General features: G+C 36.6%; 5 protein-coding genes across 7 annotated transcripts; 3 read left to right on the forward strand and 2 right to left on the reverse strand.

The window, feature by feature from the left end:
• Positions 1-877: 877 nt before the first annotated feature.
• On the reverse strand, positions 878-2,293 carry LOC147288245 (HXXXD-type acyl-transferase family protein). Its single transcript, XM_086240996.1, has one exon. The coding sequence runs from the start codon at positions 2,291-2,293 to the stop codon at positions 878-880; it is 1,416 nt and encodes a 471-aa protein (XP_086097122.1).
• Positions 2,294-4,222: 1,929 nt separating this feature from the next.
• On the forward strand, positions 4,223-9,568 carry LOC147288246 (diacylglycerol kinase 5-like). Of its 3 annotated transcripts, none has more exons than XM_086239059.1 (14): positions 4,223-4,448; positions 4,710-4,835; positions 4,945-5,154; positions 5,284-5,406; positions 5,492-5,620; positions 6,292-6,377; positions 6,697-6,820; positions 7,374-7,422; positions 7,726-7,808; positions 7,964-8,031; positions 8,411-8,488; positions 8,588-8,675; positions 8,824-8,940; positions 9,066-9,568. In XM_086239059.1, exons 3-14 carry the CDS (start codon positions 4,957-4,959, stop codon positions 9,372-9,374), a joined length of 1,452 nt encoding a protein of 483 aa, XP_086095185.1. In that variant the 5' UTR covers positions 4,223-4,448; positions 4,710-4,835; positions 4,945-4,956; the 3' UTR covers positions 9,375-9,568. The 3 variants fall into 3 exon arrangements, with proteins under 3 accessions (XP_086095185.1, XP_086095187.1, XP_086095184.1); XM_086239061.1 differs by having other exon boundaries at positions 4,710-4,758; XM_086239058.1 differs by lacking the exon at positions 4,710-4,835.
• Positions 9,569-10,219: 651 nt separating this feature from the next.
• On the reverse strand, positions 10,220-13,391 carry PSB29 (photosystem II reaction center PSB29 protein). The gene is made up of 5 exons (XM_086239062.1): positions 13,095-13,391; positions 12,457-12,724; positions 11,689-11,905; positions 11,022-11,137; positions 10,220-10,594 (listed from the first exon to the last, which is right to left on the reverse strand). The coding sequence occupies exons 1-5, from the start codon at positions 13,291-13,293 to the stop codon at positions 10,501-10,503; spliced, it is 894 nt and encodes a 297-aa protein (XP_086095188.1). The 5' UTR covers positions 13,294-13,391; the 3' UTR covers positions 10,220-10,500.
• Positions 13,392-17,535: 4,144 nt separating this feature from the next.
• On the forward strand, positions 17,536-17,887 carry LOC147288248 (uncharacterized). Its single transcript, XM_086241913.1, has one exon. The coding sequence runs from the start codon at positions 17,536-17,538 to the stop codon at positions 17,779-17,781; it is 246 nt and encodes an 81-aa protein (XP_086098039.1). The 3' UTR covers positions 17,782-17,887.
• Positions 17,888-19,374: 1,487 nt separating this feature from the next.
• Positions 19,375-19,976, forward strand: LOC147288249 (uncharacterized). Its single transcript, XM_086239936.1, has one exon. The coding sequence runs from the start codon at positions 19,463-19,465 to the stop codon at positions 19,706-19,708; it is 246 nt and encodes an 81-aa protein (XP_086096062.1). The 5' UTR covers positions 19,375-19,462; the 3' UTR covers positions 19,709-19,976.
• Positions 19,977-22,057: the final 2,081 nt, after the last annotated feature.

A 22,057-nucleotide genomic window follows, 5' to 3' on the forward strand; every position in this document is an offset into this window, starting at 1 on the left:
TACTAGTGTAGACAACGCTAATATGAATTTTTTGAATAATGTGGATACTAAATTTACACCACATGGATTAATGATAACAAGTTTAAGGATTTAATAGTTTTTATAGATTTTTTTAAAGTTTTTTTTTATCAATATGACATTATAAATCTATGTATAGCAAATTTGGTGTCCACATTATTAAAAAATCCACGTCATTATTGTCCAAAGTGGCATTCAACTGTTTTTATTGACGAAATTCATAACAAATGTGCTATTTTGTAACTTTTTATTAGTTGGTGTACTAATTTAAAACAATTTTTTGTTTATGGACCAATTTAAAATACTTCCCATAGTTAGTGGTTGCATTTATAATTATCTTTATTATTTGATAAAAATATCAAATTTGATGAGTCTAACATTATTTTTTATATATTGTTGTAATTTGTTGTCTAGCATTGTGGTTCATATACGTGATAATGTACGACAGCCACATTAAAATTAATAAATTACATGGGGATAAATTAGTGATGCAGGGACATGCAACTGAGCATCAATACGTACAATAATATGTGTGAGGCAGTGAGATACGGGTTAGTGGTTACGCCCCCCTTTCTTTGGTGCTTTTAATAATTCTTTTTATTCAATAAAAAAAAGTAGGAGATCGGTGCATGACTCATGAGATCCTATACTGCCTGTGCATCTTATGAGTTATGATGACAATAATTAATAGAGAAAAAAAATGAAAAAATAGAAATTTTAACACATTCCTTTCCTTCTTTTTTATTTGCTTGAATATTTCTATTTGGGCCAGCTGAGCCCAACATTTGGGCTCAGTCTTGATTCTTTGGTAGGAAGCCCAACAAGAGACTAACATTAATTTAGATCCAATCCACTAAATTTAGTTAGTTTCTTTTAGAGCTTGTCCAAATACGCAAGCAAATGCATCCATTGTAGCCTTACTTAGCGCCAACCCAATCTCAAGCCCATCTTCCTCATCTCTACTCTCAGCAAGTGCAATAGTCTTTGAATCAACAAAGTGAACTACCTCCACTTTTTCAGGCCTCCCCCACCCAAAATCAGTCCCATAAACACCCAAATTGGGCGAGCCAGCAACCGCCGTACAACTCTCCGGCACGGCCAACTCCCTCCGAAACGAAGCCATCCTCTTCAATCCTTCCAAATTCCCATTCTTCACCTCAAGAATTCCTCCCTCCAAGGCCTTCGCCGCCATTAAAACCCCATGCTCCGCCACCAGCTCTCTCTTCTCCGCCGCCACGTACCAAACTGCTAAGCAGTTCCCAAAGTACGTGGTGGGTACTGCAAATGGAAGCCGGTTTTGGATGTCCGCTACAAACGCAATGTGCAAGAGCTCTTCTCCCTTCATTGAAGTTATGCCACTTTCAGTACAGTCTTGTGCCTTCATCAAACACACCCATACATAAGCACATGCCACCACAAATTTTGACAAGTGCTTTGGGGGTGACACATTGTCTAATTCCTTGCATTGGGTCACAACCATTTGTTTCAATCTTTCAATATTTTCACGCCCTAGTACAAATGTGGCTCGAACATTTGTTGATGGGTCTGCAACAATTGCATCAGATTTGACCTTTTTCCATGTTGATCTCAAGCTGATGTACTGCTCGAACAAAATGGGCTCGAGCCCATTTGGGTCTCTGATCACATTCCTATCGAACACAGGGGATGATTCATGAATACAAGATAAGTCTTGGCCTCTAGACCTATAAATCGAAGCCCAACATTTCATGAAATGGTTTGCGGTGCGTCCATCCACTACATGACGATATGATATAGCAATGCAAATGGCAGAGTTGGGAAAGATGGTAGCTTGCAATGCAAGAATGGGGAGTACAAATGTGTCTGTGTGATTGGAGTAGGCATAATTTTGAGGCAAATGGGGAACAAGGTGATCAAACTCTTTGACATGTCTGGGCTGGTTGCCTATGAGATGGTTGAAGTCCGCGGCTGACTCAACGGCGGTGAATGGGACGGCGGAGTGGGCGGCGGAGTAGAGGATGTGAGGCGTGGTGGGAGGCGGGGGACAGGTGAGGTTTCCGGCGAGGGGATAGAAGTGTTGGAGGGTGAGGGAGAGAGAGTGTTTGAGTGGTGGGAGGAGAGTTTGTGTGAAGTGGTGAGTAGGGTGGGGGAATTTGTAGAAGTAGAGGCGTTGAACAGGGTATTGCAGGGCAAGCCAAGGCAGGTCCAAAAATGTGAGGGGAAGAGAGGTTGTGGGGACTGAGCCTGGTGGTGGAGAGACCTTGCATTGCTCTACTATCTTGTGCTTGCAAGCCATCTCTAGCTACAAATTAAGCAGTAACAAATAGTCCAAGTGTTTGTTTATAAACACCATTAACTTTCCAATGTGATTTAAGCACATAAATTCTGAGTTAATTTAACCTATATGGGTGTCATGCGAATCCCGTGACACTTAAATGTACAAGTACAATGGGAATTCTATGAGCAAACTACCTATATTTAAGGTCACGTCTAATATTATTCTAAACTTTGCTCATACAACTTACCAAAACAAACTCTGCTTGTACAAGGATGTATAATTTGTGTGACGATGAGAGTGTCTTCAAAGTTCAAGGGTGCAAGGAACTTGTTACAAAAGCATACAATAAAACAAATTTCAAAATTTAGAATGAACGGTGGTTTATTTGTTCAAATTTAACCCAATGTTGTTTTATTCTCTATTTATCTTGTTCATAATTAGACAATAAGTATCATATTAGAGAAAATGACTTGATTAGAGAGTATTGACACAATTTTACGTTACAAAAATATACACTTGTTACATACAAATTTTTTTTAATTAATATATAAAGAATTAAATTACATACACTTATGGTACGGCTTTTATAAAACCCTTTGCCCATTTAGAAAACTCAACCCGACATTGCACTTATATCTACAAGACATATGATTAATAAGCACCGAAAAAACATGACACATATTGTTACAAAAAAAAAAAAACATATATGAATTAATCATCGAATAGATAATTAGGCTTAGGTCTTTTAGAAAAATCGTTTTTAAATAGAGATAGTGGGTGTTTTAAAATTAATAAGAAAATTCTTTTAATTCATAATATATAAAGTTCTTTTAATTTATAAGAAAATCATTTTAATTCATAATAAAGTCATTTCCCGATTTGAAGGGTATTTCTCCCCATTTGAAAGGTATTTCCCTTCTTAGGGTGTAGAGTGGGCTTTGTAGAAACTGTATGTTAGGTTTTAACTCTGAAATTTTGGGCGGAGCCCAAAATCTTAAAGTTAAAACCTAACATCAAGCCGTTAAAGATAAAAAATAAAAAGACTTAATTAAAAACTCTAAATTACTACCGGTCTTAGTCTAAAAAAGACTCATAAAATGGACTATACTCTAGTCTCCCTTAATCAAATGACTATTTTTTTTTGTTGAGAAAAAATTAAGGGTCTCAAAATTTGTGCCGACATGAAAAGTCTATGTCATTTGAAATTAAATGTACCTTAATAATATGTGGCACAAGTATGTTGGCCTTTTGTATATTCCTTGAAGGATTTGGATCCTCTCCTAAGCACTCTAATTTCCTAATTTTACTAATTTTTTAATTATGAAATGACACGTGTCTTTTATAACATGCTATGCTATAGTTCACACTCATTTGGAGTGTCACAAAGTAACTGGGCACAGATGTAACAATTAATATGTGGTTATTTTACCAATTATACTATGCTAATTTATTGACACATCAATTGCCATAAACTACAATAGTTGATCATTTAACTGTCGTAATCAGCTAAGTTTAGGATAAGCAAGTGTATCCTACTGATATTCCTCAGACAGACACAAATGTGCCACATCATGCGGGAATCTACCATGGGATTCTTGCCTTTGATGAAGTCAAGAAAGCACATCAACGACTCCAAACGCAAACGCAAACGCAAACCCAAACCAAACCCACTAATCCACATTAGCGTGGATCATATTAGTATTACAGTCCAGCCGGCAATCAATTACTGATTAGCGAGTGGAGCAGACAAGCAGTAGGCCCCACCAGATTGCCAAGTGGAATCTGACGACAGACTACTGAATAATGATGAAAGGATCAGGAAGCAGCAGAGCACGGAACGACAGAGTTGGAAGTTTCCGACACATTCAAAAATCGCAAATTTAATTTAGTAATTTCCAAGATACTTACAGTACACTTCCGCAATAATTTTGATCCCGTTTATTAACTAATGTGGATCACGTTTCCATAATCGATAAAAATCTGGGGCGAAGGAGTCAACTCAAACCCGTAATCTCCACATTCCGCGTTTTCGGGTTCTCTTGGATCCGAAAACGAAAAGCCTCCATTTCCATTTAGTATTTAGAAACGTTCTGATTCGCTTGGATCACACTATCACAGTTACATATCTCTCTCCGCGTTTTGCTCTGGTTTTTCTCTACAACTCGCTTCGCAGGTATTTCACAATCTCTTCGTCTTCCTTCGTTTCCATAATTAATGGTTGCTTATTAGCTTATAGCTAGCTAGCTCAATTGTTGCATGTTTCTCATCTTTCTCAACTTCCTTGCTCACCAATTTCGAAGTTCGAATATATTCCAATTTGAATTTGAATTTCGAATATTTTCTCCACTGATTTGCATTGTTTGGTTATCTTTTGCTTGTGGTGAATTTTCCAATTTGGTGATGACACTTGGCGATTCGATTCTCGGCATAACAGATTTTCTTTCGATATTTTTTATGCCAACCTTTTGACGTTTGGATATCTGGTATGGACCGGTTTAATAAATCACTATTAAAATTGTGTACTGGATTAATTTTGTAAAAAGATATGTAGAAGAGAATGGTATGTTTATCTCTACCAACGCAATTACAAATTGGTTTTAGAAAAAGCTCCCTTCAGGCTTTTTGATTAGAAATTAATGTTATTACTAATTATGATTTTAATAATGCAGTTATAGGCAGAAATGGCAAATTCTAAGTCTGGGACCGATTTCTTGAAGGATTTTCAAATTCCTGAGTATATTCTAGTGCCCGATACAATCAGTGGGAATCTTTATGATGTACCCAATTGTCCAGTTTTAGTGTTTATCAACTCCAAAAGTGGTGGTCAGCTAGGTGGGAATCTTCTTGTAACATATCGTGACCTTCTCCATAAATGTCAGGTATTTTCTCTATGGTCAGATCAATGTCGTTACAATTTTTTAGTTTGAATGCTGGATTGATTATTACTTCAGCACTTGCATTTTAGCACCTATTTTTATGAGCCTGACCTCGAACTAGCTAATTTTTAGGTTTTTGATTTGGGGGAAGAGGCACCCGATAAGGTGCTGGTCCGAATCTATGCCAATCTTGAAAAGCTCCGGCGCAGTGGGGACAAATTCGCTAAAACGATTCAAGAGAAATTGAGAATAATTGTGAGTCAAATTATAATCAACACTAATGCTGTGAGTTTTTTTTTTTTCACTCTTTATTCCTTCTGACATGTACCAAGCCCTCTAGGTTGCAGGTGGTGATGGAACTGCTGGCTGGCTTCTTGGAGTTGTTTCTGATCTCAAATTATCTCACTCACCACCAATAGCAACGGTACCCTTGGGAACTGGAAACAATCTCCCATTTGCATTTGGCTGGGTAGGGAATTTTCTGTCCCAATAGCTTCATGTTCTAGAATTGCCTATATAATCTTTTGTATGACTGGTTGAGCTTTCATGTATGCACACCACAATATGTTTTGTTAATACGCAGGCAGTTAGTAGTTAGCAATATAATTGCGCTCATCTCTTGTTGAGACTTGTACTTGTATTTCATGTCTTTCTGTATTGTGAAGTGGGGCAAATCATATTTGCACAGTTTGAGTCAAGTAACTTCTGTGTGTGTGGGTATTTCTCATCTTTGTGTTTTTCTTGTCTTCATATATCATTTAGATTGAAGAGCAATTTTCTAATATATTGTATACAAAAGATTATAACTATCTTTGGAATTCAACTTGTTAATACACTCTCTGAAAGTGGCATATCCTACTATCCTTCTTGTACACATAATTTTCTTCTTAATCCTTTGAATTAGTCTCTAAAATCTCATATTTTTGTTACAAGTAGATGTTCATCTTACCAAAAAGTTTCTCCATTTCTTGATTCAAGACACAATATCTGCCAGCAAGGCTTAAGTATTGCTGCCATGTTTGAACTTGATTCAAGTTTAATTGTTTTGATAATAATTATATAATTGTCATGGGTAATGTAAGTAGTGCAGCCATTGATCACCTGATTTGTGCACGAATGACATGTTGTTTGCTAATGCAGGGGAAGAAGAATCCTGGGACAGATCGTTATGCTGTGGAGTCATTTTTGGATCAAGTAAAGAAAGCCAAGGAAATGAAAATAGACAGGTATTACAGCCAACATTATTTGTTTTTACATTTTAGTTATTGTAAATTCCAAGCGTCGTAGATTCACAGTACTGCTGCCTAGATGACTCAGATCTCATCATTTTAAATCATCTCCTGGGTGTTTTATTTTTTGTATATTGTAGATTTACCTTTCTCCCGATGATGCAGTTTTGGAGTACTAGTTCATTCCTGACTAATTTATTCATTTCCCTTGTCTTCTAGATCATTTATTCATCTTCTTGCAAGTTTCACCATTGTTTTTTTATTTTTTAAATAAATGCAAATTCTGAATTTTTTTGCCTATTTCATCCTGATATAGCTGGCACATTCTCATGAGGATGAGGGCTCCAAAAGGAGATTCGTGTGATCCCATTGCACCTCTTGAGCTACCACATTCTTTGCATGCATTTGGCCGTGTCTCTGATAAAGACGAGCTGAACATGGTAACCATCCTTTTTCTCAATATATCTGTCTCAGTTAAATGTTTAAGCCAAAAGAACCACTTCCATGGATTACCATGCAGATAAAATAAGTTTCTTTTCTAATTAAGTCAAGCTATGTTTCAACAGTGGGGCCACCTTGCTTTGGTGGCCAATTTTTTCTGAAGAACAAATCAAAGATGGATAGTTTTTTAAATCTAATGGGTTTAGTGCTGAATTTAGATGTGACAGTGTTGCCTATCACTAGCATATGATTGCACAAGGACCTGATTTCTAATTACTTTTAAATTCTTGGTATGTTCTGTCGTCAACCTATATGACCAAATGGAGTTACCCTTTTGCTTTCAATTTGTATGCACTCATTCTAAGTTCCCACATTTCAACCCAAATAATCTTTAGTAATCAGGAAAATGCAACCAACTGATGTGAAAATGGTTCATGTCAAAGTGTTACTTTGAAATGCTTGATGTTCCTTTTGTGAAAGTTCCAAGCTCTCCTCTCTCTTGTTTTAGACAAGTTCTGCTTTTTTACACATGCAAATGTTTGTGCTTTGCAGGAAGGTCACCATACATTTCGTGGGGGGTTTTGGAATTACTTCAGTATGGGTAAGAATTCTTCCCTTGAAGTCCTGTCAAGTATTTTGAACCTTAAATCTGCAAATTATCTGCTTCATTCTAGAAAATATCTCCTTTTGTGAGTCCATTTGAATCCCACCGTTGTCACTTGTCAGTTATAATATTTTTGAATTCAAAATTAGCATCTTATCCATATATGTATATACATATTGTGTGTGTGTGTATATATATATATATATAGAATGCTCAGTTTATGGTTGTCTTATCCACAATATCCTCGTTTCCTTAACTGTGTTCTTTTACTGAACTCTACTTGTTTATGGTTGTCTTTAGGGATGGATGCTCAAGTATCATATGCGTTTCATTCTGAGCGAAAATTGCATCCTGAAAAGTTTAAAAATCAGTTAGTTAATCAGGTATATACTTCCTGCAAAATTCATTATGATTCCTGGACATCATGTAGTAAAATGATAACAATTATTTGATCTTGATTTACTTAACATATTTATTATGAATGATACAAACTCAAAGGCTACTTATTTCTCTGTTCTTTTCTTAATCCTAAATACAGACTACTTATGCCAAGCTTGGGTGTTCACAAGGCTGGTTTTCTGCTAACCTTTCTCATTCCTCTTCCCGGTGAGCATATGCTGCTCTCATTCTTTTTTTTTTTCCTTTGTGTGTGTGCGAGTGTTGGGGGAGGGGAGGGGAGGGGGGGGGGGGGGGGGGGATTCTACCGACTGCTATATAGAATTTTCAGTTCACCCTTAAAGTTTAAATAGGTCCATATATTCATAATTGCATATGAGCTTCCAAATTTGGTTTAGGGATTTTATGCCTTGTTTATTATTTCTGCATGTTAACTCTCTAGAACCTTGCCCATGAGCCTTGGCTCAGGTGGCAGTGATGGGGGTGGGTAAGGGGTACAAATCCTAGGTTCAAATATGATGTAAACAAAACCCAAAAAGAAAAACCTTTCTAGCTTCTTTACTGAAAGTAAAATTGTCTTTTGAAATAGGAACATAGATCAATTTACAAAAGTGATGATCATGAAAAAACATGGTGGCGAATGGGAAGAGCTCATCATTCCTCACAGGTATGTTGTTAAAAGTGTTATAATTCAGTTGAGCATGCTTGATTCTGGATTCATGACAAATGCTGATGCTTTTATTAACCATTGTGTTTCAATGTACAGCATCAGGTCAATAGTGTGCCTCAATTTGCCTAGCTTTTCTGGTGGATTTAATCCTTGGGGAACACCACGTAGAAGGAAGCGTAATAATGTAATGTTGGTTCAAATTTATCATTTTCCAGTCTTTTTTTTTTTTTTTTCATAAATAGTGAAAATGATCTTTGTATTAATTAATTAATTGCATTGAAATTCTTTCTTCTTACATCTAACAAATACATTGGTGGATTATGACTTTACAGGGAGAGTTTACTCCACCATATGTAGATGATGGCCTTATTGAGGTCGTTGGTTTTAGAGATGCTTGGCATGGGCTTGTTTTGCTTGCGCCAAATGGACATGGAACTCGTCTTGCCCAGGTAAGAAATATAGGATGATTTTTTGGTATCCCCAATGGATCTAAGAGACTAATCGAAGAACTGAATTTTGATCAAGAAGCTGAAATTATGTCCTTAATATTATATTGTGCTATTCTTATTGATAGGCCCGCCGGATCCGCTTCAATTTTCACAAAGGTGCAGCTGACCATACATACATGAGGATCGATGGGGAACCCTGGAAGCAACCCTTCCCAGTTGATGATGAGACTGTCATGGTAGAAATCTCTCACCTTCGCCAGGTGAACATTCTTGCTACCCATGGCTGCAGGTCTAAAAGTGTTAACAATCCCTCATCACCCACCAATTATGACGCTGAGGAAGAGTATTACAATGAAGAAGAAGAGTATAGGAAGTTTGGTGCTGCAGAAACATTTAAGCTCCCAGAAGAAGTTGATATTTCTCATCTTAGTTAACCCCTTAAGTAATTCCTTTGCCAGTCCCACCCAAATCCTTTAATTCATGGAATTTCATTACCATCTTAGCTTAGTAGTAACATTTCCAGCAGTCAACCATTGAAGATCTTTCTATCATTTTATTCTTTTCTGAAGGATTGATATCTAGCTGTACATTATTGACTTATACTGAATTCAGAAAAGTATTTCTATCATTTTTATGTGAATGCAAATAACTCTTCTCAAATTCATTGGATCTCATCTAAGGCCTGGTGGAAAAATGGTACAAGCATTGAAGGAAGATGACACCTTTATGATAGAAGAATGCTCAATCATTGGGTTATACACGGTGCACAAAAAACATGGTTGTTTACTAGCAAAATCAAGCATTAGGAAATGGAGGTAATTGCTTAGGGTTCTGTATTGAGAAAAGACCTCCTAATCTGTCTTGGATATACAAGTACAATTCACAATAAGCCAGGGTTTAAACTTTAAATCGACAAATACTTTCATGTAGCCATGGAATATTTTGGCATCTGACACTGCTGGCTTACAATTCACCAATTTCAGCAAACACTCACTTGTTTTCCAATAGTTTTTGAGAGAGAAAAACTTCCATGTAACAGGTATATACACCATTTCTCTCACAATAAATAGTCACATGACTAGCATGTGAGAACATGTTAGAGTATGAGTGTATACATCCGTTACATGCAAGTTTTTCTCTTTTGAGATTAAGTTTTTGGCAGTCATGAGTGTATATTCACACTAGTCAGCTAAACCCACTAGTGTGAATATACTTTGGCAATCACATACAAATAAATTATGGCTAATCAACGATTGGGGGGGGAGAGAGAGAGAGCACATGTGAAAATTGGATTTACTTTTGCTTTACAAATATGCAAACTGAGAATCCCAGTTATAAACTCTAATACATTTTTGTAAAACAAATGATCGTGAAAAATAATACATGTAGACATGTGGAAACATAGGATGTAGCTGGATCACCATTGCAAACAATACACTAAAATGCAAACCTACAAGTTGACGAAAGGTACATGCCTAAAGTGTAAAACTCCAACTCTACCTCAAAACCATTAAAGATTTGGGGTCTGAGTGATCAACCTTCTAGGGGCAGCCACTCCAACTACAGGCCAACATATTGGAAATCCCCCAAACATTTTGTAACGGCTTCATTAGCCTTCTGTGTTCCTGCTCTTTCTTCTCTTTTCTTCTTCTCCCTGAAAACCAAAATCATTGAAATATGGTAAACCAGTGCAAAAACAGTAAGCACAAAAGCCTCTCTCCATTCTTTGTCCATCACAAACTACATGTGATTAAAACCCATAAATTTTATCCAATAGGCACAGAAAATTGAAATACTTCTAGAAGGTCTATAGGATTAAACTGATTTGGTGCTTAAGCTTCAACCAGAGCTACAGATCTATGTTTGATTGCAATACAAGATCCTTCAATGTTTACTTTACTTATCCTTTACACACGATAATCTTTGCAAATTTTGATCCTTGCAGAAAGGTTCAGAACAGGAAAGGTTCAATCTATATATAAAACTTTAATTGAATTTGAGGATCATTATCATGTCTATTGTATCAATTAGATGTTATGCGATGAATGCAATAACTGATATGGTGCTGAGGGATTTGTTACCTGTCCATATATTCCTTCAGCAGCTCTTTTGCCTGAACCAGCTTAGAAAGCAGATTGCGGTATACATCAAGGTCCCGGTCCACACTTCTTTTGTCAATGTTTAGGGCTGAACATAACTGTTGGCCAGCAAACCAAGTGTAAATGCTAGGTCAAACCCTCTCTCTCTCAAACACACACACAAAACAAAATTCACTAACATATATATATATATATATATATAGAACTCATCAGGTGCGCACCAACGAACATGCGCACCTGTCACTGAGCGCTCGGCAAAGTTTTTTTTAACACAGGCGAGCGCTGCTTCCTCCACCGAGTTTTGAGGGTAACCCCCATTTTTTCACCTCATCCCCTCGTAGGGTATAGAATGGGCTTGGTGGAGGCGTTATGTTAGGGTTTAACTCTGAGATTTTGGGCGGACGGAGTTAAACCATAACATAAACGCCGTTGAACCAGCGCCGGACGCTCAACGGTGCCACCGAGCGTTCGGCGTCAGGTGCGAACGTTCGCACCTGAATGGGCCTGTATATATATATACCATCATGCAAGGTCATTCAACCATTTGATGTACCATTCATTAACTCAAACAACAACAATGCAGTAATTTCAGGACTTGGCTTAACATGAATGATTAAGTTGTAATCATGATAGGACCAGCAAGTCTAACCTTTTCTAATATTGTTGGTTCAGTTGCATTTGCCAATTCAAGAAGACGAAAGAGCCCAACAGCAAAGAAACGGCTATAGCTAAAACTTCCTTTGCTTCCAGCCCTTTCTGCAATGTCCTTCAATACCCCCTCAACTTCTCCTTCTCCGGATGGAAACTCAACTAATGAACTGGAAGTTTGAGACCGAGCCCACTCTTCCAACTTTTGTGCATCATTTCTGTAGTGCTTAGCATGGAAACTAATCTAGTAAAGGTAGAGACTTTTCTCAAATATATAAGAAAGAGACTGTCATATCTAGCATAATTGTTTTAAATGAACATGACATTCTTACTGAAAACAGTGCAGTGTAAATTTTATTCTTCTACAGATTAAGAATAGTTTTCTTACCACAAGTAAAACTGATTGATCATGGTCATTGTCCGTATGACACATTTGTAGTTTAAAGAATCTTTAAATTATTAGGCTCAGTTCAGATTTTGGAAAGCAGAGGCAAAAACAAAGGAAAACATTCCTTTGCTCACAAATTAAATTCATGTTGTAACTATTTTTAACAAATTTATTACATAAAGGAATATCACAATCTTAATCAGTAGCTTACAAGTTCGCTCAATTTTCATATTTTTTGAAAATCCCAGACTATGTGATTGTCAGTTTGTCAATTTACAGACCACATTTACGCATTTCAAATTAAAAACTATACAAGAAAAAAAAAAAAAAAAAAAAAAGAGGAAATGAGCTCAAAGAGGAGATAAGACACAACAGACAAACCTGTATTGCTCTGGGTCCTCATTTAATGCTTTAATGTATGCTTGGAAGATTGCCTCTCGATCCTCATCGCTAGGATATCCATCCATGAGTTGATCATATACAGTGACAAAACCAAGAGCGAACACAGGGTCATAACGGTATGTCCTCTTGTACCTCATCAAATGTTGCTGGACAATCAGCTCCTGCAGGACAGTGTTGTAAACTCCAGGGATTGGTCGCTTATACGCCTTGAGAAAATTCAGCTTTGTATCAGCTACAGTTGGTGCATCTGCACATCAAGTGAGCAAACACATGATGAACAAGAAGGTTATGGAGGCTTTTTACGGACTTTTTGGGAACTCTTTGTGGAATAAAGAATCAGAATCTGAGGCAGCAAAATTGAAGTAATGTAAACAAAAAAAAAATAAAAAATTTAAACTTTGTAAATAATCTTCCTACTGTAAATAAAAAATAAAAGGCATAATTTGGAATTGAGAAATTCACAGCTAAACATTTCAATCTATCAACTACAACAAGAAAAAGCCTAAACAATTGGCATGTACATTGAAAATTCTCCTTTTTCACCCATTTTCTCGGCCATCAAACTAAGCCCAGAAAAACCGCCAAGCAGTAAACGAAGAGGACCAAAAAGAACCCACCTGAGGTGGATGACATGCAATGAACAACCAAACGAGAAGTCGAATTCGATGCTCTAAAGCCACCATAATGGCACGCGAAGCTCGTACGCAATCGAAGTCCCTCGGAATGCGAAGCCAAACTTCGAGTCGACGAGATTAAGGATTTTCTATCAGAGCATTGAGATAGCGCCGAGAAAGACAGAGAAGTAACGGCCGACATTTTAGGAGGAGAGAGAGTATTTAGAGTTGGAGATTTTCCGGGAAAATTTTGAGCATAGTGGAGAGGGAGAGAAAATTTGGTGGCTTAAGATTTTAATTTAAATCTTTTCTGAAGGAAGAGTCAAGAGTGTGAGTCTGTGAGAGAGAGAGGTCCACGAAAATAAGCTTATCCAGTGTGTGAAAGGAAATTGCGAGCCAGTAATTTCTTGACACGAGGCCGTTTTTATGGGTATCCGAAAGTGATAGATGGTAACGGTCGGGTTGGAGTGTACCGGGTCGGCTTGATATTTGTTGGTAGAGATAATGGATGGTTTTCATGGCGGGCCGAAGCCCAAAACGACAAGAGACATGGCACAGCCCTGGCCCTACTCAAACCTAAACAAATCAGCCACAAGATTGTTCACTTTGGAATTTGTCTTTATAAAATAATTTAATGTGTTTAGTGCTAAAATTGTCCACCTATTTTTTAAAAAAATATTAAACGCCTATGTTATAAAGTTATTGGCCCGTGTGTTTACACCAAGTGTTTGGCGTTTTTTTTTTTTTTTTTGTTGTCTGAACTATGAAGCCCACTTGAAAGTTTGAAACCATGATGGAAGAGTATAACTTTGGATATGAGCATGAGCATGTGCATGTGGGTTAGGCAGGCTATAGTCCATTCCATGCCAATCTAGCCTGCTAATAACTTTGCCTCTGCTATCCGTTAAGGGAAAATGTCCCGGATACGGGAAACGCCTCTTATATTGGGAAGTGCCTATAATACCCCTTATACAAGAAAACGCTCTGAATACGAAAAATTGTCATTTATATGCAAAACGTCCCTGATGCAAGCGCACGAAAAAACATCCTTTAACTTGTATAACGCTCTTTTTATGAAAAATGGTCTTTATACATAAAAACGCCCCTTATACGGAAAACGTGTCGGATATATACCTAGTTAACTAGTTAAGTATTACATGTTGATGAGCAAAACTGAAGTAATTAAAAAAAGTGCAAGTAGCTACTAGCTAGCAAATAAAGAGCGTTACTTGGCCAATCTTATCCAGTAGAGTAGTTATACGTGTCTATACCGTGCGTGGATTCATGTAGCAATATGCTTTCTGCTTCAATGTCGATGGAAGCAACGTGCTTCCTATCCTTTTTAAATTTTCACTCTAGACTGATCTAGCTGCAACCATCCATATCATCTATATTAAGAAAACAGAAAGATATATGAGAATTAAAAAAAGCCTTTGTTTATTACTTGATCGATGAAGCTTTTGGCCATTTGGGTCTTACAAGTTACAATCTCGATGCATTAGATCGACTTTGATCGATCGACTTTAAAGTAGTATTAAATTTGAAGTGAAGGATTTTGCCAGGTGGCCGGAACACCAAGATCCTGATCAGTACTGGATGATCTTCTCCAGCTGCTGCCTTTCCTCTTCTATATATATAATGGAACCTGGCCTCCAAGTTGTAGCCACCCCACTATATATATATATATATATAATACACAACCACTTTGATCAATAATCATTCTTTGATTGAATCCATCTATCTTCTTTATATTCCTCCCCAGATTAATTCATCCCTCATCGATATATCCATGTCTTAGGACACACAGCTAGTACAACTAAACCATCAAAAAGGGCATTTAACATTTAACGATATTGGGTACATATATAATACGTTACTGCAGGGAAGTAGAAGTACTAGTCCAACAATTAATGCCAGGAACTAATGGCGAGGTCCAAGCTCCTAATCCGAAAGGCAAGTACTCCGGCGCCGGCGCATCATCTAATTCTTGTAAGCCGCCATTAATAGCAGAAACTTCTGGCGGTGTTACTAATCCGCCGAAAGTCCTCCTCAATACTAAAGCAGCTGCTGCGCCTGTAAACGACAGTAGAAATACTGACGTTCACGGGCCTAACCAGGCGGAGGAATCCCTCCGCACTGTCATGTACTTGAGCTGTTGGGGTCCCAACTCCTAACTCATCACTCATCATGACTACGTACGTACCATATATATATAGTCTCCAACAAGTAGTACTCTTTGTTATTTTCTTCTAGCTATCTTTTTTCACTAACGCAGCTAAGCCTGCAGAAGTAAACTACTACTATATATTATTAATTAGAATATTTATGCATGTAGAAGTTGAGGAATTTGAGATCCCTGCACGTACTACTTTATTTAAGTAAATAGTATTAATTACTCCAAAGTCTCCAAGCTAGTAATAGTACTCCAAACGAATACAGCTAATATTTGAACCTTAATATATATTTAGAAATTAATCAGAAAATTAAGGTGTTTATCCCCTAGGAGTCCATCGTTTCAGTTTCATTCTAAATCGATTGTATTATATGATCACCATGCTGCCCTATGTAAGATTTTCCCAAGGCAATATTAATGCTTTTTATATACAAGGAAATGATAGATGGGAGAAGAATTAATCTGAAAAACGAAAGGCCCAATTAGAAGCAGCCTACACCCCCAAGGAAAAGCATATAAACAAATTAACAAGTCCAAAGCCCAAACCTTGACTACACCACACATAACAAACTAACCAACTAATTAAACTTTACATAAAAACTCAAACCAGCCCAAAGACCAAGCAATGGAGCAGGAAACACAGGGAACACCACTAAGCACAAACAGATCGCTCTAGCCTCTAGCATAATATTCACAACAAGAGAATTTCACAACTACTTTATTTTATTAGTTCACATATATATAGTTATTTTTGGCTACACAAAGAGCAAGCTAAGAGGAGCTATATATATATATATATATAGCTAGCTTTAATTTCCCTTACAAATACTGATATAATTAATATAGAATTACAATATTGGTTATATAGCTAATTAGGTCTCCAACAAACCAGATGCATGACTTTCTCCTCCTTTTCAGCTCTCCTTAAGCTCCGTCGTCTCTCTTCAATTTCAATCTTCTTCATGGTATCATAAGCAGTGGTGGCAGAAGCAAATCTTACAGTTTCAGAAGACTTGCCATCAGATTCTGCTTTAGGGTTTTCATGAGGAGGCATGATTGCACTACTTATCATGATATATATGCCTTCTGAGCAGTGGTACTACTGGTACTACTCCAAGTCGATCTTCAACGGTTTGCCCTCATGCATATATATATATATATACACATATATGTAGGAATACTTTTAAATAAACAGAATATTTAATTAGTCTATTGATGATCTAATTTTTACAAAATTTGTTAACTATGTTGTCAAGAATTGTGCTGGCTTTTGGGTTAACGTTAAAAGGCTTTTTGGCTAATTTGTGTCTCTTAATAGGAACAATAGCCAGTTATACTTTTTTAGAGTTCAAAAGCTCGATCTAATTAATTCATTTGTATTTTGAATTATTTAGGGTGGGGATGTGATCGAATGTGATTGATGCTAACAAGTAACAACAATTCAGTGAACATAGCTACAACTTGAGTGGCCACGTATTCTGTTGGATTAAAACAGTCATTTGAAATGTACATCGGAAAAAGAAATAGTGACCATAATATCCATTAGCAAAATTGTCCAAAAATGTGTTGCGTAGAGAACAGAAGTGTAAAATGGATTGGACCGTCCGAATATGACATAGTGCAAGCACGAAAGCGGCCTTGCCAAGCACATCAAAATTTAGATAAGCCCATAACCAACTTCAGACAAAATAAGGAGTAGAGAAATGTGCATTGGAAAAAGAAATAGTGACCATATTATGATTATCCATATGGAAAGTTGTATAAAAATGCGTTATCTTTCGACAAAAAGAAAAGATCAGGCCGTACGAATAAGACATAGTACAAGCACCAAACTGGCCGTGCCAAGCACATTGTAATCCTGATGAGCCCATAACCAATAAGCAGTAAAGAAATACAACAGGAATGAATGGGTGATAGCATGTACAAAACTGAAACAAATAGCTGAGGTCACAGAATAAATGGGTTTGATCAAATTTTGCAAAATAAGATGCAAAACTTTCTGGGTTTCTCACAGAAAAACCACTGCGCAATTTGTCATATATATTAAACCACACAAGGGACAAATTAAAGCCACAGCTCCCGGAATTTCAACAAATCTCACAGCCACTTTGTCTTTTTCCTTCTTCCTTTTTGGGTGGGGAGGGGTGAGGGAACCAAGTGGATGAACCCTCCATCTTTATATATTAATTTACAGTCCAAAGCATAGTCATCATGAATACACACAACTGAGAAACTAGAATTAGAAAAACAGAGTGTTTGGTTGAGTAAAAGATGTGTGCAACAAGAGGAGCTTGGATCGCTGCAGTGAGTGTTGGAGCTGTTGAGGCATTGAAAGATCAAGGCTTCTGCAGGTCGAGTTACACCATGAGGTCCATTCACCAACATGCCAAAACCAATATGAGATCGTTCCTACAAGCCAAGAAGCTGGTTTTCAACAAATTGAACTCTGAAAAGAAGAATCAATCTGAGGATTCTCTAAGAAAAGTCATGTACTTGAGCTGCTGGGGTCCTTATTGACACAATTTGGAGCACATTATGATTTTGCCAATAATTGGATTTGGCTATTGAAGTAGTGGGGTAGAGTTGGGATTAACTGGTAGCTGAACTGAAGCTACAAGCATGACTCGAATGAATATATATTTACCCAGAAATCACATATTATTTTATCAATTAGCATGCATGAACTTTGTTAGTTTTGGTATTATATTAGTCTCATCGGTTAGACTAAATGGCTTAAAAGTTGTGACAATGTCCCTAGTACAAAATCCACATCTCAAAAAAACAAATATTTTTTTTGGACCTCCTGCTCTTGTAATGTATGGTACCTTTTTTTTTTTTGGTCAATGGGAGGAATTCCCTTGATAACTGCCTAAAAGGGCTGAACAACAGAACAAAAGCAAAAAAACTATTACAGCAAAAAAATTAAAACAATCAAACCCAAAAGACAAAGGGATCCAACTAAAAAAACAAAAACAAAAGCAAAACCCAAGCCCAACCCATCAGGCTCCGAAATAGCCCAACCCTAGAGTCTGGTCAAGGATGCGGCAACTATGTTTTCGTTTCTAAAGATGGTATTAGAAATTTGATCGTCCAGATTAACGCTGTATTTTCGTGTTAATTGTCAATTGAAGTAGAAAATGAGAAGTGGCCAAAACAAAAAAGAAGTAGAAATTGAGGAGATGTAAATGGCCTCAGGCATATGATCATGTGGTGTCAACGTGGTATTATATACTATTATGTGTGCATAATCAACGAAAAAGTTAAAACTTTTAATTGTTTTGGAATAAAATGTTTAACAAAATTGAATTTGAGTAATAAAGTATCAAAAATTTTAGTTCAGAAACCAAAATTACCATAATTTGAAGGTGAAATCTGTAATTAGCCGCTTCAAGAAATATACACTCTCTCACACAAAATACAAATTACTCACAACTGGAGCAATCAATTTCTTTTGAAAAATGCCAGAGATATGGTCCACCGTCCACCTCTATTAAAGATGGTACACTAAATAATACCAACACATGGTATACCTACAAGAGAGTTTCAGAAAAACTGGCTCCTATTGTAAGTGACAGACAAAATTCATTGCAACCAGCTGCATGTCACAGTGATAGGTGTCGACACTGCACCTCAAGAACACCTCATGCATGTGAGAGATGCCGCACTGGGGCATGCCCCATCGAAGACTCTCTCGGTGTCGAGGTGATGAGAGTGACGATGCTCTTCTCCCTCCCCCACCAGTCGACACCTCACCTTCCTACAAAACAAGTAAACAACTGGTATTACTTCTTAGACTGCGGGCCTTAGAATATATTTTTCTTTTGGATTAAAAAAGCAAAACCATGTGTTTAACCACAGCAATGTTGTCCATTTCCGACTTCCTAATTCTACTTAAACTCCAATTATGCCCCTTCCTAATTCCTCACATCAAGTGCATCTCCAAGTGCAAAAAGGTCATATCCGAAAGAAGAGACAAATACCATTGGCGTCTTCCCTCTTTACACAGCCTCCAGTTTTTGGTGACAGACCCACCTCTTGAATTCCCATCTATTCTAATCGCCTATATAAAGAGCACCTCATTATCATCTTCTTCATCAACAACACACTTAAGCATTCACATTCACATTCGCATTCACAGCTGAGAAATTCAGAAAATCAAAGAGAGAACTAGTACTACTCCTACTACTACAAAAGCAAAATGAGTTCAAGGACTATTGTGGCAGCAAGCGTTGGAGTTGTGGAGGCGTTGAAGGACCAAGGGATCTGCAGATGGAACTCTGTTATAAGATCCGTACACCAACAAGCCAAGAACCAAGTAAGGTCATTTTCTCAGGCCAGCAAGCTTTCTTCTCCTCTCTTCAATAAAGTGATGAGAGATGAAAAGCTAAAGTCAGAGGAGTCTTTGAGGACAGCCATGTACTTGAGCTGCTGGGGTCCCAACTAGTTAGCACAAAAACAAGACCAAGATTATGTGTTTGCGCATGAACAATGATGAAACTATATAACACAAACCCATGAAGCCTGAAGATCGAGCTCCCTATGCTGAGTTGTATCAATTGAGGGTATAAACTTGTTGGCATACATGGGCAATTGCTCGGGCTTGTAAATTGAAGAACCTTGGTGTTCACTTGGGGCAAATTGATGTAAATTTTGTATTGTTATAACAATTGCCACATGATTGATGAATGATGAAACATATATAGTTCTGAGAATTGATGGCCTGATCATTATTGTTGCTTTTTTTTTTGTTTTGTTGTGTTTTTATTTATTTATTGCTGACTCTGTTCCAAGTGAAAGATTGATCATCCTATGTTAAGTTGAATTTGCCTTACTTTTAAGAAGTACATCTGAGGAAAGAAACGTTTAATGAAATTTGATTGGAGGTTGATTTATCATCCCATTTCTTAAATTTGGTGATTTAAATTAAATATTAAGGACTAAAGAGTTGAAGTTAGTGAAGTCGGGATGTCATGGCCCCTGTTTTTCTATTGCATTTTTTGACTCCTAATATTTTCATTTTGCTTCCAATATAAGTGGTAGTCAACTTTTAGATTTTAGAGAGTGAAAAGAGAGAGGAGAGACAGAGAAACTCTTCATAAATTTTGTGAGAAAATCTTGTAATCTCTAAGGATGATCAATCTTTCACTTGGTCCTTTATTGTGAGGAAATCTTATAATTTTAGACTTCAAAAATTTGAACAAAACGGATCCTAAGAGTGACCAAACGGGTCCTAGGAGTATATAAAAAATATTTTTACAGTGCTTCTTCATGTAAACAACAAGTTTGATCACATTAGTCCGGTTCATCAATAGTCTTAAACAAGCAGATTTGGTCACATTAGTCCGGTGTCGTTACATTGTTGTGTTGGTGTGTGTGTGTGTGTGCGTTTTTTTTTTTTTTTGGCTATATGATTTAAGTGTTCTGATTTATTTGGTTTGCTTGTATGTGACTATTTTGAATTTTTTTGGCATTATTAAAGCTCTTGGTTCTTGTTAATTGTTGTTTGGACTTGTTATTAATTGGTTGGTTTGGGGTCTAAAATTCTCTACAACATACATGTTTACATGATTTTTGGTAAGAAAAATATGGTTAATTTTAAAACACCTTCAAAATTGTGGAAAAAAAAAATATCACTAGATAATATATATCTAATATCGTGAATAAACTGAAAAAGTATTACTAAATTATTGATAATGTTACCAGAAAATGAGAAATGTTATTTACTTTCTACACCAATTTTTTCTTTTATTTTTTTTCATTATGTAGTGTAACTTTATAATCCAAATTATTCATTTTAAGATTACTTTTTAAAAATTATTTATGTTAAAAATTAATAGAATTGAAATTATTTAATTATGTAACTATGATTAAATAAATAGACGATTTTGATAATAGTTAAATTCATCATACAAAGTGATGTAAAAAATAAACAGTTTTGATTATAAAACTACACTATATAATTAGAAAGAAAAAAAAAACAATGAAAAAAGTAGAAAGTAGATAGCACTTGCTCAAAAAATTAAAGAACAATACTTGGGTCACCCTACTCCCCCAAATTTTGATTTCGGTAATGTCAGCGCATAATCGGAACCGTTCACTTTTTAGATAACATATTAAAGATCATCTCTGCAAAAAATCAAATCAATCGGAAATCGTTTGGTTATATAACTGTTGTCAATTAAATAAAAAAAATCAACGGTTTGGTAAAAAAATCACTTTTTAATTAAAAATCGTTGATTTTTTTTATTTAATTGACAACAATTATATAATCAAACGATTTTCGATTGATTTATTTTTTGCAGAGATGATCTTTAATATGTTATCTAAAAAGTGAACGGTTCCGATTATGCGTTGACATTGTCGAAATCAGAATTTGAGAGGATGAGGTGACCTTGAAATAACCCAAGGCCAAGGGTGACTCAAGTATTGTTCAAAATTAAATATCCACAACATAACAGGGGCTAAGTCTTCAATGGGCATGCCTCAATGAGACATAAAATAGGTCCCACAAGCATGTGAGTCCCACCTCACGTGAGAGATGCCCCCAGACTCTCTCCACACCAGGTGAGGGTGAGGTAGGTGATGAGAGTGACCAGGCTCTCCTCCCATTTTTTGTCCTGTACAGTCGACACCTCACCTTCCTACTTTCCTAGAAAACAAGTAGTAAACTGGTTTTTACTCCCACACTGCGGGCCTCAATACATAAATTAAAGCAAAACCATGTGCGTATGTGGCAGCGTATCAGCGATGCTTGCTGCGGCTGAACCCATAAAATCTACTTGAATTCCAATTA

The sequence above is a fragment of the Dryas octopetala genome, chromosome 4, assembly GCF_963921425.1.
Source record: "Dryas octopetala chromosome 4, drDryOcto1.1, whole genome shotgun sequence".
In the NCBI taxonomy this organism is placed as follows: domain Eukaryota; kingdom Viridiplantae; phylum Streptophyta; class Magnoliopsida; order Rosales; family Rosaceae; genus Dryas; species Dryas octopetala.

Excerpts from the sequence above, each read along its gene's own strand:
- LOC147288246 (XM_086239059.1), top strand. The coding sequence starts at position 4,957 with ATGGCAAATTCTAAGTCTGGGACCGATTTCTTGAAGGATTTTCAAATT. Across the intron at positions 5,621-6,291 it reads TCCCATTTGCATTTGGCTGG|GGGAAGAAGAATCCTGGGAC; the intron begins GTAGGGAATTTT and ends TTGCTAATGCAG. Across the intron at positions 8,032-8,410 it reads CTTTCTCATTCCTCTTCCCG|GAACATAGATCAATTTACAA; the intron begins GTGAGCATATGC and ends CTTTTGAAATAG.
- LOC147288245 (XM_086240996.1), bottom strand. The coding sequence starts at position 2,293 with ATGGCTTGCAAGCACAAGATAGTAGAGCAATGCAAGGTCTCTCCACCA.
- PSB29 (XM_086239062.1), bottom strand. The coding sequence starts at position 13,293 with ATGTCGGCCGTTACTTCTCTGTCTTTCTCGGCGCTATCTCAATGCTCT. Across the intron at positions 12,725-13,094 it reads TTGCATGTCATCCACCTCAG|ATGCACCAACTGTAGCTGAT; the intron begins GTGGGTTCTTTT and ends CTTGATGTGCAG. Across the intron at positions 10,595-11,021 it reads CTGAAGGAATATATGGACAG|GGAGAAGAAGAAAAGAGAAG; the intron begins GTAACAAATCCC and ends TTTGGTTTTCAG.
- LOC147288249 (XM_086239936.1), top strand. The coding sequence starts at position 19,463 with ATGAGTTCAAGGACTATTGTGGCAGCAAGCGTTGGAGTTGTGGAGGCG.
- LOC147288248 (XM_086241913.1), top strand. The coding sequence starts at position 17,536 with ATGTGTGCAACAAGAGGAGCTTGGATCGCTGCAGTGAGTGTTGGAGCT.